Below are 21,582 nucleotides of genomic sequence, written 5' to 3'. Positions count from 1 at the left end.
TGATAACAATCTTCATTCCACAATGCCAGGCATAGCACCTTCTCCTTCCCTCAGTCCTGTTGCTAATTTCCTGCAGGGCTAGTCCTCTCTACACACAAGTAAATAGAGCACACTGTGGAAATTCAATGACTGTGAGCTAAACTAATGAATGAAGTCCATTCCCCAAGGAAGTCCCTGCAGGGTCAGTTCCAAAAGACCTGCTGCAAGGATATAAAAGCACCTGGTCAGTAACACTACCTCCTGAGAAGAAAACTAAAGATCTGGAGAGGGAGGGGGCCTTTTTCTACACCATTTTATACTTTGACACATTCACTATGCACATATACTTCTTTCTCAATGAACATAGTTAAAATGCCACAATGTACAGCCAGAGAACAGGGCCAGGGGTAGGATCAAAAGTCAGATATCCAGGGCACAAAATGTAAAAAAAAAACCATCCACTTTCAGGGAACCATGTGCAGGAACCTGAGAGTGAGTGTATCCTTACTTCCTGGCTCCAGGCTCCTAGCTTGCCTCATTCTACTCTCAGCCCTGCCAGAGAACATTCTACCAAGCAGAAGCCAAGTCCCTTGACTGCTTTCCTGATTCTAATTAAGAAACACAATTTCACCATCTAAATCACACCCCTTGATGCCTCCCAGAACTCCAAGCCCATGGGGCTGGGGTTGAGGCTCAGTTGTAGAGTGCTTGCCTAGCAAGTGTGAGGCACTGGGTTCAATTCTCAGCACCACATATAAATAAATTAAATAATAAAGGTCTATTGACAACTAAAAAAGTATGTTAAAAAAGTAAAATAAAATAAAGAACTCTCATCTAGCTAGCTCACTAGACTGTATCAGAGCTCAAAGACAAGGTTGAGCTTTGTGGCCAGGTGCTCAGATTCCACTGCCTCCACTTGAACTTCTAAGCTTTCTCTCTCTGTGGCATTTCCTTGTTGGATAAGCTGACACCAATAAGCAGGGACCCATATGAGGCTCTCCCAGAGAAATCAGTACTTAAAGAGATCCAGACCCAACCATGACACAGAAACAAATTCCCAAAGTCTTTCTGTGGTAGAGATTGCTAGTCATCTTCTCCAAACTCCTTAACAGAAACTTGAGCTAGTCTTGGCCACTCCAAAACAGACATTCCTAGTTTCCCCTGCAACTACTTAAGGCTAGGAAACTAGATTTTCTCCCAGATATGTGAGCAGATAAGACCTCTAAAGGGAAGAGTATACCTTTGTCCTTCTGGTCACCTACAATGCCCAACATGACCTGTGGAGCTTGAGTAGTCATGCTGGACCACAGTTAGACGTCACAGGCTGAGGATGGCAGAGCATTAAGATAGAAGAAAGAAACCTGGCTCTCTGAAGCATTTTAAAAGTTGTCTTACCAACCCAACCTGCCTATTTTTTTTTTTAATTTTTAATATTTATTTTTTTAGTTATTGGCGGACACAACATCTTTGTTTGTATGTGGTGCTGAGGATCAAACCTGGGCTGCACGCATGCCAGGCGAGCACGCTACCACTTGAGCCACATCCCCAGCCCCAACCTGCCTATTTTTAATAGGTGAGAGAAATAAACTTCAACATTGGAGTCATGCTTCTTTGGGTTTTCTGTTGTATGAAACCCAAACTAATCCTAAGTAACACATGCTCCTCCTGACAGAGCTGTACCTCTAACACTCTCCCTGACAGCAAGTGGCTGGGTGGCCTGAAGCTGTAGTCCCAGCTATGCTGAGAGTCACAGTTTCCTTTTGGAGGGGAGAGGAGGGAAACCTTCCAAGTCTTCTCACAAACAGGCTGGGTGTTACCAAGGGCATCCAAGGACAAAGGAGTACAGTCCTACAAGGCAATGACAAAGGTGGTGGGAAAAAAGAGGGGGGCAAATTTTTATTTTTTTTGTGCTGATGAGGATTGAACCCATGGCCTTGTGCATAAGAGGCAAGCACTCTACCAACTGAGCTATATCCCCAGCCCAAGGGGGCCAATTTTAAGTCTTTTCGGAGTGAAATGCTCTACAACAGTCCATTTCCTTCCAAATGGAAATCCAGAATCAGTAGCTACCTCCTAGAATGTATAGGAATATGTAATTTGTGTGCCTTTTAAGGAGTATTCCTAAAGCAGGGCCCAATGGCATGCCCCTACAGTCCCAGCTACTCAGGAAGCTGAGGCAGGAGGGTTACTTAAGCTTGGATCAAGGCCAGCCTGATCAACACAGCAAGACCAATCATAAAAATAAATAAATAAATAAGCCAGGTGCAGTGGCATATGCCTGTAATCCTAGCAACTCAGGAGACTGAGACAGGAGGGTCACAAGTTTGAGGTTAGCCTTGGCAACTTAGCAAGAACCTCAGCAATTTGGCAAGCCTCTGCCTTAAAATGAAAAATAAAAAGGATGGGGATGTAGCTCAGTGGTAAAGTGGTTCAGGTTTGATCCCCAGTTCTGCAAAGAAAACAAAAAAAAAGAAACAGCAAAGAAAAAAATTAGATCCTAATTTCTGAAAATAGCAGAACTGCCAACCCTGATAACGCACAACTGTGATACCAGCAATTCAGGAAGCTGAGACTGGAGGATCACAAACTTGAGGCTTGAGACCTTTCTCAAAAAAAGGACTGGGAATATAGCTCATATCAATCCCTTTTTATTTTGAGAGAAGGGTAAGGTTCAATCCCAGTAACAACAGATAGGCAGATAACTGAATAGATAGATAGATAGATAAATAAAACTATGGGGGGGTACATATAGCTTAGTATTAGAATGTGGGGGGGGGGCAAGGGTTCAATTCCTAACACCAAAAAAAAAAAAGAAAGAAAGAAAGAAAAGAATCCTTGTCTTTAATTATACAAATATATCTAGTCTTATTATCCGAACACTTGAACTACATATAGGGTTAGAGTCTTTGAGCAAGATCAAGACTCCTTAGCCTTGTGTCACTTAGAAATATGAAAGATGGCTGGGTGCAGTGATACAAGCCTGTAATCCCAGCAATTGGGGAGGCTGAGGAAAGAGGATTGCAATTTGATTGCTAAATGGCCAACCTCAGCCATTTAGTGAGGCCCTAAACACCTCAAAATAAAAAATAAGAAGGGCTGGGGATGTAACTCTGATAAAGTGCTCCCCAGTATGAGAGAGAGAGAGAGAGAGAGACCCATCTATCCATAGTAACTACTGATCAAAATAGGGGGAGAATATCCCCCCCCACACCTTTTTTGGTACTGGGAATTGAACCCAGGGGCACTTTACCACTGAGATGCATATCAAGCCCTTTTTATCTTGAGAGAAGTTCTCACTATGTTGCTTAAGGCCTTGCTAAATTGCTGAGGCTGGTCTCATATTTGTACTCCTCCCAAGTCACCCAGCAAGAATATTCCTTTTATTCAAAAGTTTGATCAGGCCTAAGTCCAAGGCAGCAAGAAACAACAGAAAGATATTCAAGACTCATTAGGTGTTTCTTCACTCTAGTCTCATCTATATCAGTCTTCTTTCCCTACTTCTCCTCCTCCTCATTGTCAGCCTTACCAAATAAACTCAGGGGAAACAGAGTCTTAGCTGTGAGGCTCTGGGCTGTGATGTCACTGTCATTACTGAACTGGTTCCATCTTGATTCCTTCAAGGCAAGCATTCTCCAGTGATATATATGAGTCCACATAACAGGCAGGATCCATAAGTCAAATCCCACAAAATAAATGGACTAAGAACACCTAAGCCAGAAGTGTTACTCTTCTGCTGTCAAATCAAATATTCTTACAATACTGGGTATCCATGTTACCAAATGTACTGGTCCTACCCAAAAAGAAGACCCTATGTTCCTCAAGAACCATCTTTTCCCCGCTATGGTCCCATAAGTAAGCTTACCAAGTATAGTCTACAGTCTAAGGCTCCACCCACCATAGAAAATTCCAAGATTCCTGAATACATTTGAACAAAGTATACCTTTAGGACACAGTTTCTTAACTATAGAACTATGGACATTTTGGACCAGGTAAGTCTTTACTGTGCAGGTTTGTCTTGTATATGGCAGATGTTCAGCATCATCTCTGGCCCCAACCTTCTAGATGCCAGCAGCACCAATACCCACTAATCATGTCAACCAAAACACCTCCAGACATTGCCAAACATCTCATGGAAGACAAACTCACTTCAGGTCGAAAACCACTACTCTAAGATAATAAGTAACTAAGACAGCCCAACATCTCAAAAAAGCTGCTTAAATCCCCTGTTAGTGTAACCTAGGAATATGGTGGGGTGCAGCTATATAGAGAGCCAGAGTCTAAAGCAGCAATGGCTTCAGGCACAAAAAAAAGTGATAAAATAAGGAAAAGAAAGAAAGTCTGGGTATAAAAGGAGAGGAAGCAGGACTGTAGTAGACTATAAAGTATATACTCCATTTAAAGGAAAGGACAGATACTCAAAATCTAGCTGATTGAATCAGGCAGGAATTTTAAGTTTAGTGTTGCCAGATTTTTTCAGAGAAAGAACAAGTACTGATTTTTCAAATGTTGGCAACTATTTCAATATTATTTAAAACACTGTGCAGGCCTAACAAATCCATCTATGGTCCAAGTCTGGAGACTTGCTAGGCCCTCTAGTCTTAAGAATGGAACTTTAATTATCTAGCCTGGCATGGCTATAACTTCTTTGTGCATTCTTCTAAACAACAAGCTAGCCCCTCTTATGTCTCTATTTCAAGACTAACTTCATTCTCCTATCCTACCCAAGCCTCACCCTGGATTCAATGGATCTTTGGTTTCCTCCCCACTAATAATGACCTAGTCAGTTTCTTCCAATTTATGTCTCTTGAGATCAGGCTGTTCCCACTGCCATTCCTACCCAAATCGACTCCCTCCCATACCTCAGCTCTATTTAAAGCCTAATCCTATGACCTAAAAGTTCCAAGAAGGGAAATAAGTTGAACCCTAAAATCAAGTCAGGTAGGACTATGGAGCATAGTTTTATGACTTGGCTGATTTCTGATAAGTTCCTGCCCTCAGGCCTGGATTCTAGAAAAGCCTTGGCTTCTGGGATAAGGGGCTTGCAGCAATTCCAATCTTGAGAAATCTGGGTAAAAGTACATGTTGAATGAAAGAGACCAGGAAATACCAATACTTTGCATATCTAAAAAGTAAGGCTACTCCTCCAATCCCAAGATCAGTGCCTAGTATGAGGATAGGCTTCTTAAGTAAAAAAACATGGGGAATATAATAAAGGGAAGAAAATAAAATTTAACAAACAAAAATTAAGATAAAAATCTTCTGGGTATCAAAAATTATATATAACATGCCCTTTGACTTGATTGTTCTTTGAATTTACTCTAAAACTATCACCCACCAATGCACAGGCAATTTCAGATGCCCAATCAATTGAGGAACTCATACAACACTCAAAAAAGAATCCTGCAACAGTTTATTTCCTTAGACACAATGATTTCCCTTGTTTAATTTAATCCTAAGAAAATATTCAGGAACTCTAAAATGATTTATGTACAAAGACATAGTTATTTACAGCATTATTTACAATAATATAGAGCTCTACTATATGTCAGGAAGAGAAAAGCATTTACAGAGGTATTTGTCTTTTATTCTTCACAACAATCTTTTCAGCTAGACACTATTAATAATCTCATTTTCTGGGCTGGGGATGTGGCTCAAGCGGTAGCGCGCTCGCCTGGCATGCGTGCGGCCCGGGTTTGATCCTCAGGACCACATACAAACAAAGATGTGTCTGCCGAGAACTGAAAAATAAATATTAAAAAAAATTCTCTCTCTCTCTCTCCCTCTCCTCTTTCTTTAAATAATAATAATAATAATAATAATAATCTCATTTTCCAAATGAGAAAACTGAGGCAGCAGATAATTAATTCCCTAAATCAATGGTAAAGCTAGAAATCAAACCCAATCCAGCATTGGACCCTCTGAGTTTAATCATTATACTACACCGCCTGGAAATCACACCTATGTCCCCAAATCATGTTTTCTAAGAATATTTGATAAAAGAGATTAGATGCTAAAATTTAAAAACCAGTATAAGAACCGCTAAAGTTCAGGAAATAATGCCAAGAGTTAATAAATGGGACAGAATCAAATTAAAAATCTTTTCTGCTTAACAAAAGAAACAGGACTATGAAGAAGGAACCTATAGAATTGGAGAAAATCTATGTTACCTACTCTTCAGACAGTATTAATGTCTAGAACATATAAAGAACTCAAAAAACTTTACACCAAAAAAAGTCAAATAATCCAATTAATATGGACAAATGAATTAAACAGAGTATTCAAAAGAAGAAATACAAATGGCCATCAAATACATGAAAAAATGTTCAGGATCATTAGCAATTAGGGAAATGCAAATCAAAACTACAATGAGATTTCATCTCACTCCAACTAGAATGGCAGTCACCAAGAATACAAATAATAAATGCTGGAGAGGATGTGGAGAAAAAAGAACACCTTTACACTATTGGTGGGACTACAAGTTAGTACAACCACTATGGAAATCAATGTGGAGGTTCCTCAAAAGACTAGGCATGGAACCACCATCTGACCAAGTTATACCACTTCTCAGTATTTATCCGAAAGAATTATAGTCAATATAATACAGCAGTACAAGCATAGCATACCCATGTTTATAACAGCACAATACCATAGCCAAACTGAAGACAGATTTAAAGTTAGGTAGTCAGTGTAGTTAGGTAAACCGGGTCTAATACCGAGTGAAATCTAAAATGGAGGCCATGCTGAGAATGACTCAGGGAAAACACAGGACAACTCATGGAATGTTAATGAAGTCCTGAAGAGGCCCTAGGCCAAAGTCCATCCCAAAGAAGTGTTAATGAAGTCCTTCCTGCTCAGACCACTCCTTTGGTCCACCTGTGTCCCACCCCTCGGGCCTTCTCACCTACATTCCATCACCAAAACTATAAAAAGGGGAGACAACCTCTACGGATTCCACCTCTTGGGAGAAGTCTGTTCTGCTGTCCTTTAATAAACTTCTAATTTCTACTCTGACCTTGCCTCAGCGTGCTTCTTTGGTGTTATTCTTCAACATCAGGGAAGCAAGGACTCCTCACCGGTCAACAGCGGTAACAAAACTATGGTACCAGCCTAGGTGTCCATTGGTGGATGAATGGATAAAGAAAATGTGGCCACATACCCAATGGACTTTTATTCAGCTAAAAAGAAAAATGATACGTCATTTGAGAAAAGTGGATAACTAGAGACCATCCCATTAAGCAAAATAAGTCAAACTCAGGTGGTATGCCTTCTCTCATATGAGGAAGCTAGAGAGAAAAAAGGAAAACAAAGGTGGGGGTGGATCTTCTAAAAATCAAAGTGAGGGCTATAGCTGTGGCTCATCAGTAGAGCTACAGCACTCATCTAGCAGTAGCACATGCAAGGTGCTGGTTCAATCCTTAGCACCACATAAAAATAAATAAATAAAATAAAGGTATTGTATCCAACTACAATTTAAAAACATATATATTTTTTAAAAAATCAAGGTTTGGGTTGTGGCTCAGGTAGAGTGCTCACCTAGCACAGTAAGGCACTGGGATTCAATTCTCAGCACCACAGGAAAATAAATAAATAAAAATAAAGGCATTGTGTCCACCTATAACTAAAAAAAATATTTAAAAAAAAACAAAATCAGTAGAGGAAAGGGACTAAGGGGTGGGAAGTAGGACAGGGAAATGCTGGGGAGTGATATTGGCCCAATTATATTGTTATATGGTGTGCATGTATGAATATGTAACAATAAATCCCCTCAATATGTACAACTATAATGTACTAATAAAAAAGTATGTGGGGGGAAAAACAGTATATAAGACATAAAAGTATGATTTTTTATTTTGATTTTTTAAGTTATTTTTTGGGGATTGAACCAGAGGTGCTTTATCACCGAGCCACATCCCCAATCTTTTTATTTTTTGGGGTTTTTTTATTTTTATTTTTTTGGTACGGGGAAATGAACTCAGGGATACTCAACCACCGAGCCACACCCCAGCCCTATTTTGTATTTTATTTAGAGATAGAGTCTCACTGAGTTGCTTAATGCCTCACCACTGCTGAGGCTGGCCTTGATTCTTCTGTCTCAGCCTCCCCAGCCCCTGGGATTTAAGGCATGCGCCACCATGCCCAGCCTTTTTATTTTTTAATTTTGAGACAGGGTCTCACTAAGTTGTTTAGGGTCTCAATTTATGATTCTGCTGCCTCAGTGTCCTGAGTAGCTGGGATTATAGGTGTGTACCACCATGCTCAGCAGGATCATTTTAAAAATGATAAATTTTATGTAAGATGGGGCTGGGGTTGTGGCTCAGTGGTTGAGCACTTGCCCAGCATGTGTGAGGCACTGGTTTCGATTCTCAGCACCACATATAAATAAATGAATAAAATAAAGGTCCATCAACGTCTAAAAAATTAAAAAAATATATATAGAGAAAAAATATATGGAAGGTATTAGAGAAAAAATATATGGAAGGTATTTCACTCATAATAACAATAGATTTCTGGGAGTAAAATCATGAATGATTTTAATTTTTTTATACTATTCTTTATCTGTCTATAAAGTCCATTTATTATCTTTTAATTAAAAAAAAAAACACTACTTTAAAAAATGTTGCTTTTGGGCTGAGGTTGTAACTCAGGGGTAAAGCGTTTGCCTTGCATGCATGAGGCACTGGATTTGATACTCAGCACCACATATAAATAAATAAAATAAAGATATTTACATCTACATCTAAAAAAATATTTTTTTAAATTAATTAATTTATTTTTTAGGTGTAGATGGACACAACACAATGCCCTTTTATTTTTATGTGGTGCTGAGGATCGAACCCGGGTCCTGCCCATGTTAGGCGAGCGCTCCACCGCTGAGCCACCATCCCAGCCCTAAAAAAATATATTTTTAAAAAATGTTGTTTTGGGGGCTGGGGCTGGGGCTTAGCAGTAGAGCACTCGCTTAGCACGCACGCACGCACGCACGCACGAGGCACTGGGTTTGATCCTCAGCACCACATAAAAACAAATAAATAATCTAAACATTAAAAAAAACTTATGAATCAACAAAGAAACCATAATTTTAAAAAAATTTTTTAATGTTGTTTTTATGAAATAAAGGGAAAATTATATACTAAGCTTAAAAACCAGAATATAGCCAGGTGCAGTGGCATGCATACACCACTAATTCCAGTGAAATTCCATGACTCACAGGAGGGTTGAGGCCAGCTTGGGCAACTCAGCAAGAACCTCTCTCAAAAAAAAAAAAAAAAAAATTGCAGGCTTGGGGAGTAGGGAGAGCTGTAGTTCAGGGGTAAAATGCAATTAATTAATTTATAAACCAGAATATAAATTCATACACAGAGTCTGATCCCAAGTCTATAAAAAGATGAAGACAATATTAAATTATTAAAAGTACTCATCTCTTAGTGAGAGATGAGAGATTATAGGTAATTTGAGGATAATTTAATTCTCTCCTTAATGACCATGTTTAGAATCATACACTTACTCCCTTTTTTTATAGATGAGTCATGCCAGAATCTTCAGGACCAAAGTCTATTAAACACATAGGTGAATACTAATCATCCTTTCTCCTCCAGGAGTATGTTTTCTCCTCACTGTCTCAAGAGGTATGGAGGGAATTCCCTCTATTGTTTGCTTTAACAAAGTCCTTAAAGTCAGGAGGCATGGTGTACTATACAATCCATATTGCTAGTTCCAAGGTACTCTCAGTCTATTTTTAATATTGTAGACAAACTATATATAGCCAAAGCTTTTATAAACAGAGATAAGGAAAGAACAGGGTATAATTAAGAACGTTTGGCAGCACAGTGCTATGGAACACAGAGAATTCTGGGCTAACTCAAGCTCTAGCTCTGCAAGGTTGCATAACCATCTTCTCTCCTTTCAAGGGCTTCACACAGAATCCCTCTTTACATAAGAATCCCTCTCACATAAGAGAGAAAAGAAAATGCAAAAAATAAAAAAGGATGCATGGGGATCTCATCCTTAATGTAGGGTAGAAGCTACTTTTTTCTCATGAGCTGCAGGCAAAGCTTATTTACAAAGTCAGTATACAGAAAAATGAAACACCAATAAGAAAAAGCCATTTTGGTGTGGTACTTGCTGCTTGGAATGGACCTCAAAGAGTGGCAGTAGCAGGAAGAAGGGGGTCCTATGGGCTTAGGAATAAGGCCTTGGGACCCTGCAGTCTATAGAAGCCTATTTCCTCACTGATGCCTTTAAACTAGTTTAAGATGAAAAGCTGAGAAGTAAAATAACACTTTTTTCTTTTTGAGCAGCACAATATAGGACTCAACACTGACTTTTTAATTGTTTTCTGTGTTAAGTTTCAACTAGTTGATGTTGAAACCTATCTCTTGAAACTGACCAAAAAAAAAAAAAAAAAGAGCACCAGACAAGATAAATATAAGACATGTAATAACCTGTCACAGAGAGTAGACGAAAGACCTCAGGAACAGCCAAGAAGAATGTGAGGCTCTAATATCTCTCAGGATCAATCGACTCTGATGAAATTACTCCTTCCAAAGGTAAGGTATCTCCCTTTTCCCCAAAAGGCAAACCGCTTTTTTTCCCCACATCTTTCCCTGCATTACTAGGGATTGAACCCAAGGGCACTCTAACACTGAGCTATATCCCAGCCTTTTTTATTTTTTATTTTGAGACAGGGTCTCACTAAATTACCCTGGCCTTGAACTTGTGACCCCCCTGCCTCAGCCTCCTGGAATTACAGTTTTACACCACTATACCCAGCAAATTATGCTATTTAAATATAAGGCACCCATACCATTATTACAGCACCCCCACACACACACCCATGCCCCCACATATCCTCTCACATTCAGCCCCCATACTTACATATGCAAGCAGCAGCAAGAAGACGGCAGGCCAGGTACGGGGGATCACAGGTGGGGAAGGAGGGCTGGATGATGTAGTTGGCGAAGGTGATGGCGATGATGGCCTGACTGGTGGGCTCAATGATTAGCAGTGAGGCCCATAGGCGAATGAAGGCAATAAAGCCCCCAAAGGCCTCTAGAATATAAGCATAGCTGGCCCCTGACTTGGTGATAGTGGTCCCCAGTTCTGCATAGCAAAGGGCGCCCACAACAGAGAAGAGCCCACCAATGGCCCACACGACCAGTGACAACCCATAGGAGGCAGTGTATACCAGCACCCCCTTGGGTGAGACGAAGATCCCTGAGCCAATCATGTTGCCCACCACCAGGCTGACCCCATTCAGCAGAGAGATCTCCTTCTTCAGCTGCATGGCTTCTGAGGGAACTTGAGGTGGCAAGCTGACATCTTCTTCCACCCTGGGCTGGCTGGCCTCAGGGATGAGATGGTAGCTGGGTACGGGGTTCACAATCTCTCTGGCTTCCATGACAAATGGTTCCCGCACAACTGTGTTTACACTAGCCTGGTAAAGAAAACAAGTATGTCAAATCTTTGGCAGGAGTTGGTGAGGTTCTGGTTTAGACCTGCGAGTCAGGCAAATTTCCCTGCCCACTTCCTGCTTAGGGACAGACAGTATGCTACACACAAAATACAATATATTTCTCAGTTCCCACAATAGGACACAGGAAAATGGAGATAGGCAGACTTCTAATGCTTCTGAGAAAGATACCCATGAGAAAGAATACAGGCATGATTTGATGGTGGTTTCTAACAAGAGACCTGTGGGTAGGAACTGGGTTTGTCCACTGGATTCATTCTCCCTGAGTGTTGGTTTTGCTCTTTTCTTACCAGCTTAAAACACACAAACCTACCATGCAGAGAAGACCAAAGATCCTGCAGCATGTACATAGCCTTCTCAAGCCTGAAAGGCCTCTCATTGTATACACCAAGTATACAAGCTGCCTACCAAGCTGCCTACCCAGCTCTCATATAAAGGACAAGAATAATTATCACAGTGTCCAGCCTCACACAGAGAGATCTATAGCTACTCTCAGGATAGCAAAGAACATGAGCAGTACAGAGAAGGATTAAAAAGATCCTTAGACAAGAGTATATCACTTTTGCAGGGACTGGATCAAGAAGAGAACATGTGTGGAAATACATACCCGTGTTCACTCACCTTAATCCCCACATTGCTGCTTGCCCATTCAATACCTTTCTTTTTCCAAAGTACCCAAAAGAAAGTGATTATACAACAAGACAAAAATGGAGGAAGGATCTCCAAGGAGCACCATAAACTGGGGTTAAACATTTGTCTACTTGCTTTCCTCAATACACCCCTCACTTTTACCTGGGGCTGAAATTCTAAGATTTTTCCAGAACATTATCCTGGAGTCTTGACATCCAACAAAAGCTATAGGCTTCTCTTAGTGACAGATTTGGCATTGGAAAGCATCCCATAGAGAGATGGTACATACAGTACCACTTTTGGATTAGAGTTGGGCTAATCCAGAAACCTTAGGGAAGTTGGATTCACATTATACTACCTACAAAGGACCCAGAATCTGTCAGAGAAAGACAACTACCTTCCTTATCCTGTGCTTGGTGTAGACTTCGTCCTCCCTAAATTTCTGTGTGGGCCATGCTTCAAATCCCCTGAAATTACCTCACTTTTTAGGAAAAGGAATCCGGTGGGCTATTTGATTCCCATCCAGGAGTCAGTCTATAGAGGTCAAAGGGATAACTTCCAGGGATAAGAAGGCAATCAGCACATCATTTTTCCAGAAGCCTCCACACCACTCAACAAAGATGTATATGACATATCCTGGCTTCACTAAGCTCAGAGCAAGGGAATCACAGTCACTCAAGAGTGAGGAAAGGCACAATAGCACACACCTGTAATCCCAGCTACTCAGGAGGCTAAAGCAGGAGGATCACAAGGCCAGCCTCAGCAACTTGGTGAGAATCTGTCTGGGGGGCAGGGGGGGGAAGGGGAGCGTGTACACACACACACACACACACACACACACCTGTCGGGGAAAATTTTGATCTCCACAGATCCCACCCGATGTTCCTGCCTTACCTGTCCCAATTCTGTTACAGAGTCTGGACATGAGCCTGAGTGAAAAAGTTTCTCTGGGGCACCAGAAGCCTTCCCCCGTCCCAGAGATGAGCCAGCCTATCTCTGCTTAGATAGGACAGGGCTTTCAGGCAGCACCACTTTTATTTTTCACCTCTGACACCAAGCCATGCAGGTTTCCCTATGCAGGCATGTGGGAACAGATTTGTTTTCACATGTCTGTCAGGTGAGTCCAGGCATTCATGGGAACAAATCCAATAAACAGCTGAGAACCCATATTCTCATGTGAGAGTCAGGTGCCCAGAGACCTAGGTTACCTTTTCTACCGTATTCAGCACAGAAATGAAGAGCAAAGATGCCTGGTGCCAGTGACTGTTTCAACTTCTTCTATTCCATCAGATCCCAGTTGGAGGTAGGAAGCTCAGGCTACCAGATCTTCCTTTTGTACTTGTACAGTATGACAATGGTGCATCTGATGTGACTATTTTACTTTTTTATTCAGCAAGGGACTGTACCCAGGGATGTTCTACCACCCAGCCCCTTCTGTTCTTTATTTTGAGATAGGGTCTCACTGAGTTGTGCAGGCTGACCTCAAACTTCTGATCCTCCTACTTCAGCCTCCTGAGTACCTAGGATTATAGACAAGTACCACTGTACCCAGCTCTGACGTGCTCTGACATGCCAGTGAAACTATCCAGTAGTTTATTTAAAAGTGAGAGTACAGTCACAGCTCCACAAGCTGTTTCCTAGCATCTCAGTCCCAGCAACTGAATAAGGGACAAGATTTCTGCTAGAATTTAAAAAGAACTCCTCCTTCAGCCAAGAAGAGTTACCCTCACAGACAACTGAGAGTAGTTGAGGTTTCTTTCTCTTCTTTCAATAACAAAATGTGACTGACTCTAAGCACATGTCCTTGGACAAAAGTAATTAAAGTTCCTTCTCTTTGTAAACACCCAAGAGCAGACTTGTGATGTAACTCCAGCAAGCTCCCCAAGAACAGATGGCTAAATCCCAGGATGGCTTGGCCACACAACTCCAAGGCCATCCCTCCCCTGCCTTCTCTGTCTAGATCTCACTTCACATGCCTCCACAAAAATCTAAGCACATGGGATATAGGTGGGATGTAGATGAGTTATAGAGAGCTTGCCTAGCATGTATGAGGTCCTGGGTTCTAGCCCCAGTACTGTAAAAAATAAAATAAGTGCCTATAATATGAAAAAGATCGTTAGGGACCATGCCCTCAACACAAAATCAGGCAGTATGGTAGTATGGAAGTGAGAAGGTCCTGTAGTCAGAGACCACAGCTTACCAGATGTATCTCACCCTTCTCTTTTCCAGCTCTTCTTCCCTAACAGCCTCACTGACCTTTTGTAAGCATCAAGTTAGGCAATATGAAATTCTTCAGCATGAAGCTTTCTTAGCCGAGTTAATATTGCTGAAAGATAACTTCTAGAAGCAAGGAAAAGAGGGAAGAAGTGACATAAGGTTATTTCACTGGAAGAAAAAAAATCTAGCATAAAATAGGAAGTTCTTGACTATTAACTTCCTCTTAGAAACAAAGTATTATTCCCACTTCAGTGACAAGAAAAATCCAGATAATCTATAAAACCATAATTTCCTTGAAACCATAAGAAAGCTGAGGTTACAGGGCAACTAACTAGAGTAAAACTGAAGGAAAGACAACCACTTCCAACAAGAGAGAAATATAAGCTCCATTTAGTGGGAAAATGATGGGACCACCATATAAGTGGGCAAGAATAATTCAAGAACTTTTTCAATGAGTTACTAAAGGTCAAATATGGGTTATCAAGAGCCACCCATTCAGAGGTTTTTCTCTTCAGGCCCCAGTATGTGCTCACATGAAATATTGGGCAGGACTTCAACAGATGAATGGATAAAGAAACTGGAATATATACACAATGGAATATTACTCAGACTTAAAGAAGAATGAAATTATGGCATTTTCCAGTAAATGGGTGGAACTGGAGAATATTATGCTAAGTGAAATAAGCCAATCCCAAAGAACCAAAGGCTGAATGTTTTCTCTGATATGTGCATGCTAATTCACAATGGGTTGGGGGAAAATAGAGGTTTTTTTAATATTTATTTTTTAGTTGTAGTTGGACACAATACCTTTATTTTATTTATTTATTTTTATGTGGTGCTGAGTATAGAATCCAGAACCTCGCATGTGCTAGTGAGCGCTCTACTGCTGCCACAACCCCAGCCCAAAGAGATATTTTGGACTAGACAGAAATAGTGAGAGAAGAGAGGGGAGATGGCATGAGGGTAGCAATGATAGTAAAATGAATCGGACTTTATTACTCTATGTGCATATATGATTACTTGTCCTGTGTAACTCTACATCGTGTACAATCAGATGAATGAGAAGTTATGTATGATATGTCAAAATGCATTCTACTGTTATGTATAACTAATTAGAACAAGTATAAAAATATATTTTAAAAAAAAGAAAGAAAGAAATACTGGGCTGGGGATATAGCTCAGTTGGTAAAGTGCTTGCCTCGCATGCACAAGGCCATAGGTTCAATCCCCAGCACCACCAGAAAAAGAAACACTGGGCAGAGTGTCTCTCTCTCTCTCTCTCTCTCTCTCTCTCTCTCTCTCTCTCTCTCTCTCTCTCTCTCTCTCTCTCTCTCTCTCTCAGTAGTACTGGCCTGGAAAAGGAACAATATAAAGCCAATTTGACCCCACAGAGAAAGGACAGCAAACTCTGTCACTCCCAAGGTAACTGGGGCAGGGTACCAAGAGAACCCTCTATGACTGGGAGAGGAGCAGGAAATTCTGACCAAGACCATTATAAGTGACCTACTTCTTGGGGGGGAGGGCAGGATCGCCCAGAAAGATCTATCCCCAAGATTCAAGGAAATACCCCCTGAGACTGAGGCTGAACCAAGAAAACAGAAAACTTCCCACCACCAGGTTAGAAAACATCCAGGAACAAGAAACAGTCAGGTATAACTCAGAGTGTGGTAGAGATGGGTCCTGAGAAAAGCTAAGGCAGGAGTCAAGCAAAACACTGAGAAAAACCTGCCCTTTGAGCCCTGAATGCAAGGAAATTCCAGAGGAATTTGAAGATAAAGTTACCTAAGGTAACCATAGCAACAACAAATCCCAAACAGCTCTTCTCCTAATTGACTCAAACTTCCACACCAACAACCTAGCAAAAGAAGAGGTAATACCCATTTCCCAGAATAATTCTCACCCCCAACTCCCTCCACTACTAGGGATTGAACCCAGGGGCACTTTGCTACTGAGCCACATCCCAGTCCCTCCCCACCACACACCAGGAACTCATCAGGGGCACTCAACCAACCACTAAGCCATATCCCTAGCCTAATTTTGTATGTTATTTAGAGACAGGGTCTCACTGAATTGCTTAGTGTCCATTGCTGAGGCTGGCTTTGAATTTGCTATTCTCCTGCCTCAGCCTCACGAGCTGCAGAGATTTTGGGTGCACGCACCAGCGCGTCTGGCCCCAGTCCTTTTTCTTTTTCTTTTTTTTTTTAATATTTTCTTTTTTTTTTAATATTTATTTTTTAGTTTTTAGGTGGACACAATATCTTTATTTTACTTTTATGTGGTGCTGGGGATCGAACCCAGTGCCTTGCGCATGCCAGGCAAGCATGCTACCTACCATTTGGGCCACATCCCCAGCCCTTTATTTTACTTTTTATTTTGAGAGAGGGTCTTGCTAAGTTGCAGAGACAAGCCTTGAATTTGTAATCCTCCTGCTTCAGCCTCCCCAGTGGCTAGATTGCAGATGTGTGCCACTGAACCCAGACAGAATAAATATTATATACCTCAGCTTCTACTATTTTACACACCATGCCTGGAAATCAATAACAAATTACAAATAACCCAAAAAAGCAAGAAAAACAACTCACTATAAAGAAGCAAAGTAATCAATAGGACCAGACCTAGAAATGACCCAGAAATGACCCAGATATTGGACATATCAAACTAACAATTTAAAATAATTACAGTGTGCAGCCTGGGTTCGATCCTCAGCATCACATACAAATAAAGATGTTGTGTCTGCTGAAAACTAAAAAATAAATATTAAAAATGGGCTGGGGATGTGGCTCAAGTGGTAGCACACTTGCCTGGCATGTGTGCCGCCCGGGTTCGATCCTCAGCACCACATACAAAGATGTTGTGTTCGCCGAAAACTAAAAAAATAAATATTAAAATTCTCTCTCTCTCTCTCTCTTTAAAAAATAAATAAATAAAAAATAAAATAAAATAGAATAATTACAGTGGAATTGGGGGTATAGCTCAGTAGTAGAGTATGTGCCTAGCAGGTATAAGGCCTAGATTTGATCCTCAGAATCTCCAAAAAATAAAAATTAAATAATTATGATTAATACATTGAAGTCTCTAGTTAAAGTTAGGGAGCAAGTGGGAACAAATATGGAATTTTATTTTGTTACAAGTGATTGAGCCCAGAAGCACTTAACCACTAATCCACATCAGCAGCCCTTTTTATATTTTATTTAAACATGGGGTCTCTCTGAATTGCTTAGTGTGTCAATAAATTGCTAAGGCTGGCTTGGAACTCGTGTTCATACTGACTTAGCCTCCCGAGCTGCTGGGATTACAGGCATGCACCGTGACGCCCAGCTAAATATAGAATTTTAGTAGAAAAACAAAAACATGAGTCAAAATGGGAGAAAGTAAAACATACCAGAGCATCTAAGAGCTATGGGACAATATACAATAGTTAAGGTAAATATTAAAAAGAAAACATTGTTGATTATTTTCAGTTGCTTAGAATATAACTGATGCCTACAGCAAAAAACAGTAGCAATGTGTAACATACTTAAAAGTAAAATGTCTGACAACAATAACACAAAAAATAAGTGGGAAGAATTGGGAGCATACTGTTTCTTTCATGTGAAGCAATTCAATAATATTTCAAGGTAGACTGAGCCAAGTGCAGTGGCATGCGCTTGTAATCCAAGCTAATGGGGAGGCTGAGACAAGAGGATCACAGTTTCAAGGCTAGCCTCAGCAATTTAGTGAGGTCCTAGGCAACTTAGCAAGACCTTGTCTCAAAATCAAAAATAAATAAATAAATAAGAGGCTAGGAATGTGGCTCAGTGGTAGAATGCCTCTGGAATTAATCCCCAGCACCACACACACACACACACACACACACACACACACATACACACACACACACACCACACTCACTCACTCACACAAAAGAAGGAAGAAGAAAGAAAGAAAAAATAAAACAGGTTTCATTAAATTATTCAATGTACCTGATAAGGTCCAATCTTGAAATAACAGTGTTAAGCCCAGATAAAATGCATTTAGGTATGTTGGCACATGCCTGTAATTCCAGTCACTTGGGAGGCTGAGGCAGAAGGACTGCAAGTTCAAAGCCAGCCTCAGCAATTTAGCAATAGCCTGTCTCAAAATAAAAAATAAAAAAACGGGGATATGACTCAATGGTATAGCACACCTGAGTTCAATCTAAAAAAAAAAAAAAAAAAAAAGACATGCAGGAGTCCCTGGGTTGGATCCCCAGTGCTGAAAAAAGGGGAAGACAAAACAGTTTTTCTAACAGATTTCATCCCATTTTAAAGAATTCTGCAGCTAATTCAGTAATTTACCAGACCACTAAAATTTCCTGATGAAAACAACCATGAAACTATCATGTGCAATTTCTGAAGAAAAAACAGACATCAAAGTTTTGATTACAAAGAAAGTTTTTATTATAACTTCCAATCAAAAGACAAAAATCATATGGCCCTTATGTTTGCCTTTGTACTTAGAATATCAGAAAACTCAGGATCAAATTTAGCTCCCAATCATAGTAGATAAGATGCCTGTATTTCAACAGTGTTTGCTACCTAGTCTTTCCCATGGCTTTAGTTTGCTCTATTTCTCTTTTTTTATTTTATTTTTTTAGTTGTAGATAGACACAATACCTTTATTTTGTTTATTTTTATATGGTGCTAAGGATCGAACCAGTGACAGCCCCAGTTTTCTCTATTTCTTTTTTAACAACCTCATTAAAAGTATCTTTAATTATAAACCACCATAATTACTTTTTAGAAAGATATAAATATGTAACTTACTTGTATAATAAATTAGTGTTACATAACATGTAATATTAAAGAGTTGTTGGTGATGTATAAACCATTCTCTTTATTAGTAATACATTCATATTTTATGCAAATAACTAAAACTTTTATAAATCATAAAGATCAAAGAAAGTCAATATAGAACAGAGCAACATTATTTACCTGTCACAAAAATCACACTTTTATAAACTGATTCATCAGGTAAACTACTGAGAAGAAAATGAAGTCTCTACAGCAAGTGCAAATTCCATTTATCTGTTGTGGCCAGTCTATCTCTGCAACAAAGAATATGAGGCAATTTATCAAAAAATGAACCTAGGGGCTGGGGCTGTAGCTCAGTGGCAGAGCACTTGCCTAGCATGTGTGAGGCACTGAGTTCAAGCCTTAGCACCGCATAAAAATAAATAAATAAAATAAATGCATGCTACTCATCTATAACTAACAACGACAAAAAAATTTTTAAATGAACCTAGTAAACAAGAGAATACTTCCCTTTGTAAAATCTAGATTTCACATACCAAGCCAGGCATGGTGGCACATGCCAATAATCCTAATAGTTTAGGAGGCTGAGGCAGAAGGATTGCAAGTTCAAAGCAGCCTCAGCAAGTTAGCAAGGCCCTAAGCAACTTAGTGAGATCTTGTCTCAAAAAACGGGAAAAAAAAGGGCTTCAGATGGGCTGGGTTTGTGGGAGAGCACTTGCCTAGCATGTGTGAAGCACTGGGTTCAATTCTCAGCACCAAGTATCAATAAATAAAATAAAGCTTAAAAAGAAAAAGGGCTGTGGATGTGGTTCAATGGTTAAATACCCCTGTGTCCAATCCCCCCTCCAAAAAAAAAAAAAAAATAGACTTTACATGCCAGTTAGAGGCAGCCCTCCTTTTCTGAGTTCCATCATACCCACAGCAGGGATGTAACTGAAGCAATCAGCCCAAACTTCAAAAAAGGAGCCTGGTTATCTGAAATCATGCATGTCTAGGCAGCTGCTGCTCCAGAGTCCCAGGTCCCATGAAAACTGTTCGCATAACTTTTGTAGAAACATCTCCATATCCTAAAGACTGCAGCAGGAAACACAGAGGTCAGGAAATTTCCTCTCTCAAGAAGTTCCATTTGATCCTCAACATGGCAAAAAAAAATTTTAAATACAGGGAAGATGAATCACATATCTGGTATTACACTTTTGGTGTTCAATAAAAATATGCTCACAGCCAGATAAAGGGAGGAGGTAGAAATGAACAAGATAAGGGGAAAAAAAATCAGGCTTGCGGTTTTCCACATATTTGCCAGGTAAAGAAAATCAAATATAACAACACAAATAACAACCCTGAGACCAAAGTCAGGAAGCAAAAGCCATCAGTGTACAACCACAATGGGACCTGAAAAATGTAGGCAGCATGGGCAGTTTCCTGAAGAGCCCCACCAGGTAAAAAGAGGCAAAATGACTCCAGGAAGCAGTCAGCCTGCTCTCCTAGATCTTAAATCGGGGAATAAGGCACCAGATGGCTTAGCATATTCTGCTACCTTGCTGCTACATTAGCTAGCCAAGTGGGCCATTTTTTTCTCCATCAAGGGCAGAGACTGAGTTCTTTTTAATTTGTGTCACCACGTACATAGACCAGTGCCCATGAGAGGTTCTCCAAGACATCTGTTAAATTAGATGTTGACTCCTATTTATACTGACCATTACACAACATGATGACCAGGCTGTTGGCTTAGCGCTCAGTGGAGAATTTTCAAAATGTTTCACAAATATCTCCTGACAGTTATGACACGAGCTGGTCAAATGAGATGACAGGATATAGAGACACTCAGAGGAACCATTAATAACGGGAGCATCCTGTTCCCGAGCTCCGATATCACAGCGCTCCAAGCCCTGACCCCCAGGCAAGGGTTGAGGCAACCCCAGAAGCGTGGTTCCCGCCTCCGCACACTTCCGTCCTTGCACCCTCGGACCTTTACTCGCTCACCGTGTCTCACAGCACAGGTTGTTTCTCACAATCGGCGTCTCTCTCTCTCTCTCGGAACAACTTATTCCTAGTCTCTCACCCTCACGATCTCTCCCTCACACACCCACGAAGGCTCTCTCACACCCGTGGTTTTTCTCACTTAAAAGACCCTACCTCAGGGTCTCGCACACTCACAAAGCCAACACCAGACCCTAGGGGTCTCTCTCTCTCTCTCTCTCTCTCTCTCTCTCTCTCACACACACACACACACACACACACACAGAGTCTTTCTCACACACTCAGTCGTACACTCAGGGTCTCCCGAACTCCTGGCGTCACCCTCAAGCTGCAGGTCCCTCTTACACTCACAGCGTCACCCTCACGCGGCTGCGGCCCGCCCCGCGCAGTTTCCGGCCGGCATCCGGCACGCGGCGGCGGCGGCGGCAGCAAGGAGGGTTCAACCCCGCGGGAGGCGGTCCTTGCCCCTCCCCGCCCTACGCCCCGCGTCCTCGCGTCCCCGCGCTTCAGCTCCCCGGCCCGCAGCCCGGCCCG

The 21,582-nt window shown here is 41.0% G+C and overlaps 2 protein-coding genes across 7 annotated transcripts in view; one reads left to right on the top strand and one right to left on the bottom strand.

Annotated features, from left to right (window-relative positions):
• Slc7a6os (solute carrier family 7 member 6 opposite strand) overlaps window positions 1–6,990 on the top strand; it is a 38,581-nt gene extending 31,591 nt beyond the window's left edge. The window contains exon 6 of the mRNA XM_078032578.1: window positions 1,426–6,990. The gene's annotated coding sequence lies outside the window, so the exon portion shown is untranslated. The remainder of the gene's footprint in view (window positions 1–1,425) is intronic.
• The window catches only part of Slc7a6 (solute carrier family 7 member 6), a 36,530-nt gene that overhangs the window by 14,804 nt on the left and 144 nt on the right, over window positions 1–21,582 (bottom strand). The window contains exons 2-4 of one of the 6 annotated variants that reach the window (XM_040280078.2): window positions 19,249–19,361; window positions 18,259–18,406; window positions 10,855–11,413 (exon numbers count right to left, since the gene is read on the bottom strand). In XM_040280078.2, coding sequence (XP_040136012.1) covers window positions 10,855–11,377 — 523 coding nt within the window. In that variant the 5' untranslated portion in view covers window positions 11,378–11,413; window positions 18,259–18,406; window positions 19,249–19,361. Of the gene's footprint in view, window positions 1–10,854; window positions 11,414–18,258; window positions 18,407–19,248; window positions 19,362–21,051; window positions 21,357–21,399; window positions 21,536–21,582 lie in introns of those variants that run through there. The other 5 variants (XM_040280075.2, XM_040280080.2, XM_078032577.1 and 2 more) reach the window with 5 other exon arrangements.

The sequence above is a fragment of the Ictidomys tridecemlineatus genome, chromosome 15 (assembly GCF_052094955.1).
Source record: "Ictidomys tridecemlineatus isolate mIctTri1 chromosome 15, mIctTri1.hap1, whole genome shotgun sequence".
Classification (NCBI taxonomy): domain Eukaryota; kingdom Metazoa; phylum Chordata; class Mammalia; order Rodentia; family Sciuridae; genus Ictidomys; species Ictidomys tridecemlineatus.
The sequence above is the reverse complement of the archived record's forward strand: the minus strand, read 5'-3'. Positions and strand labels throughout refer to the sequence as shown.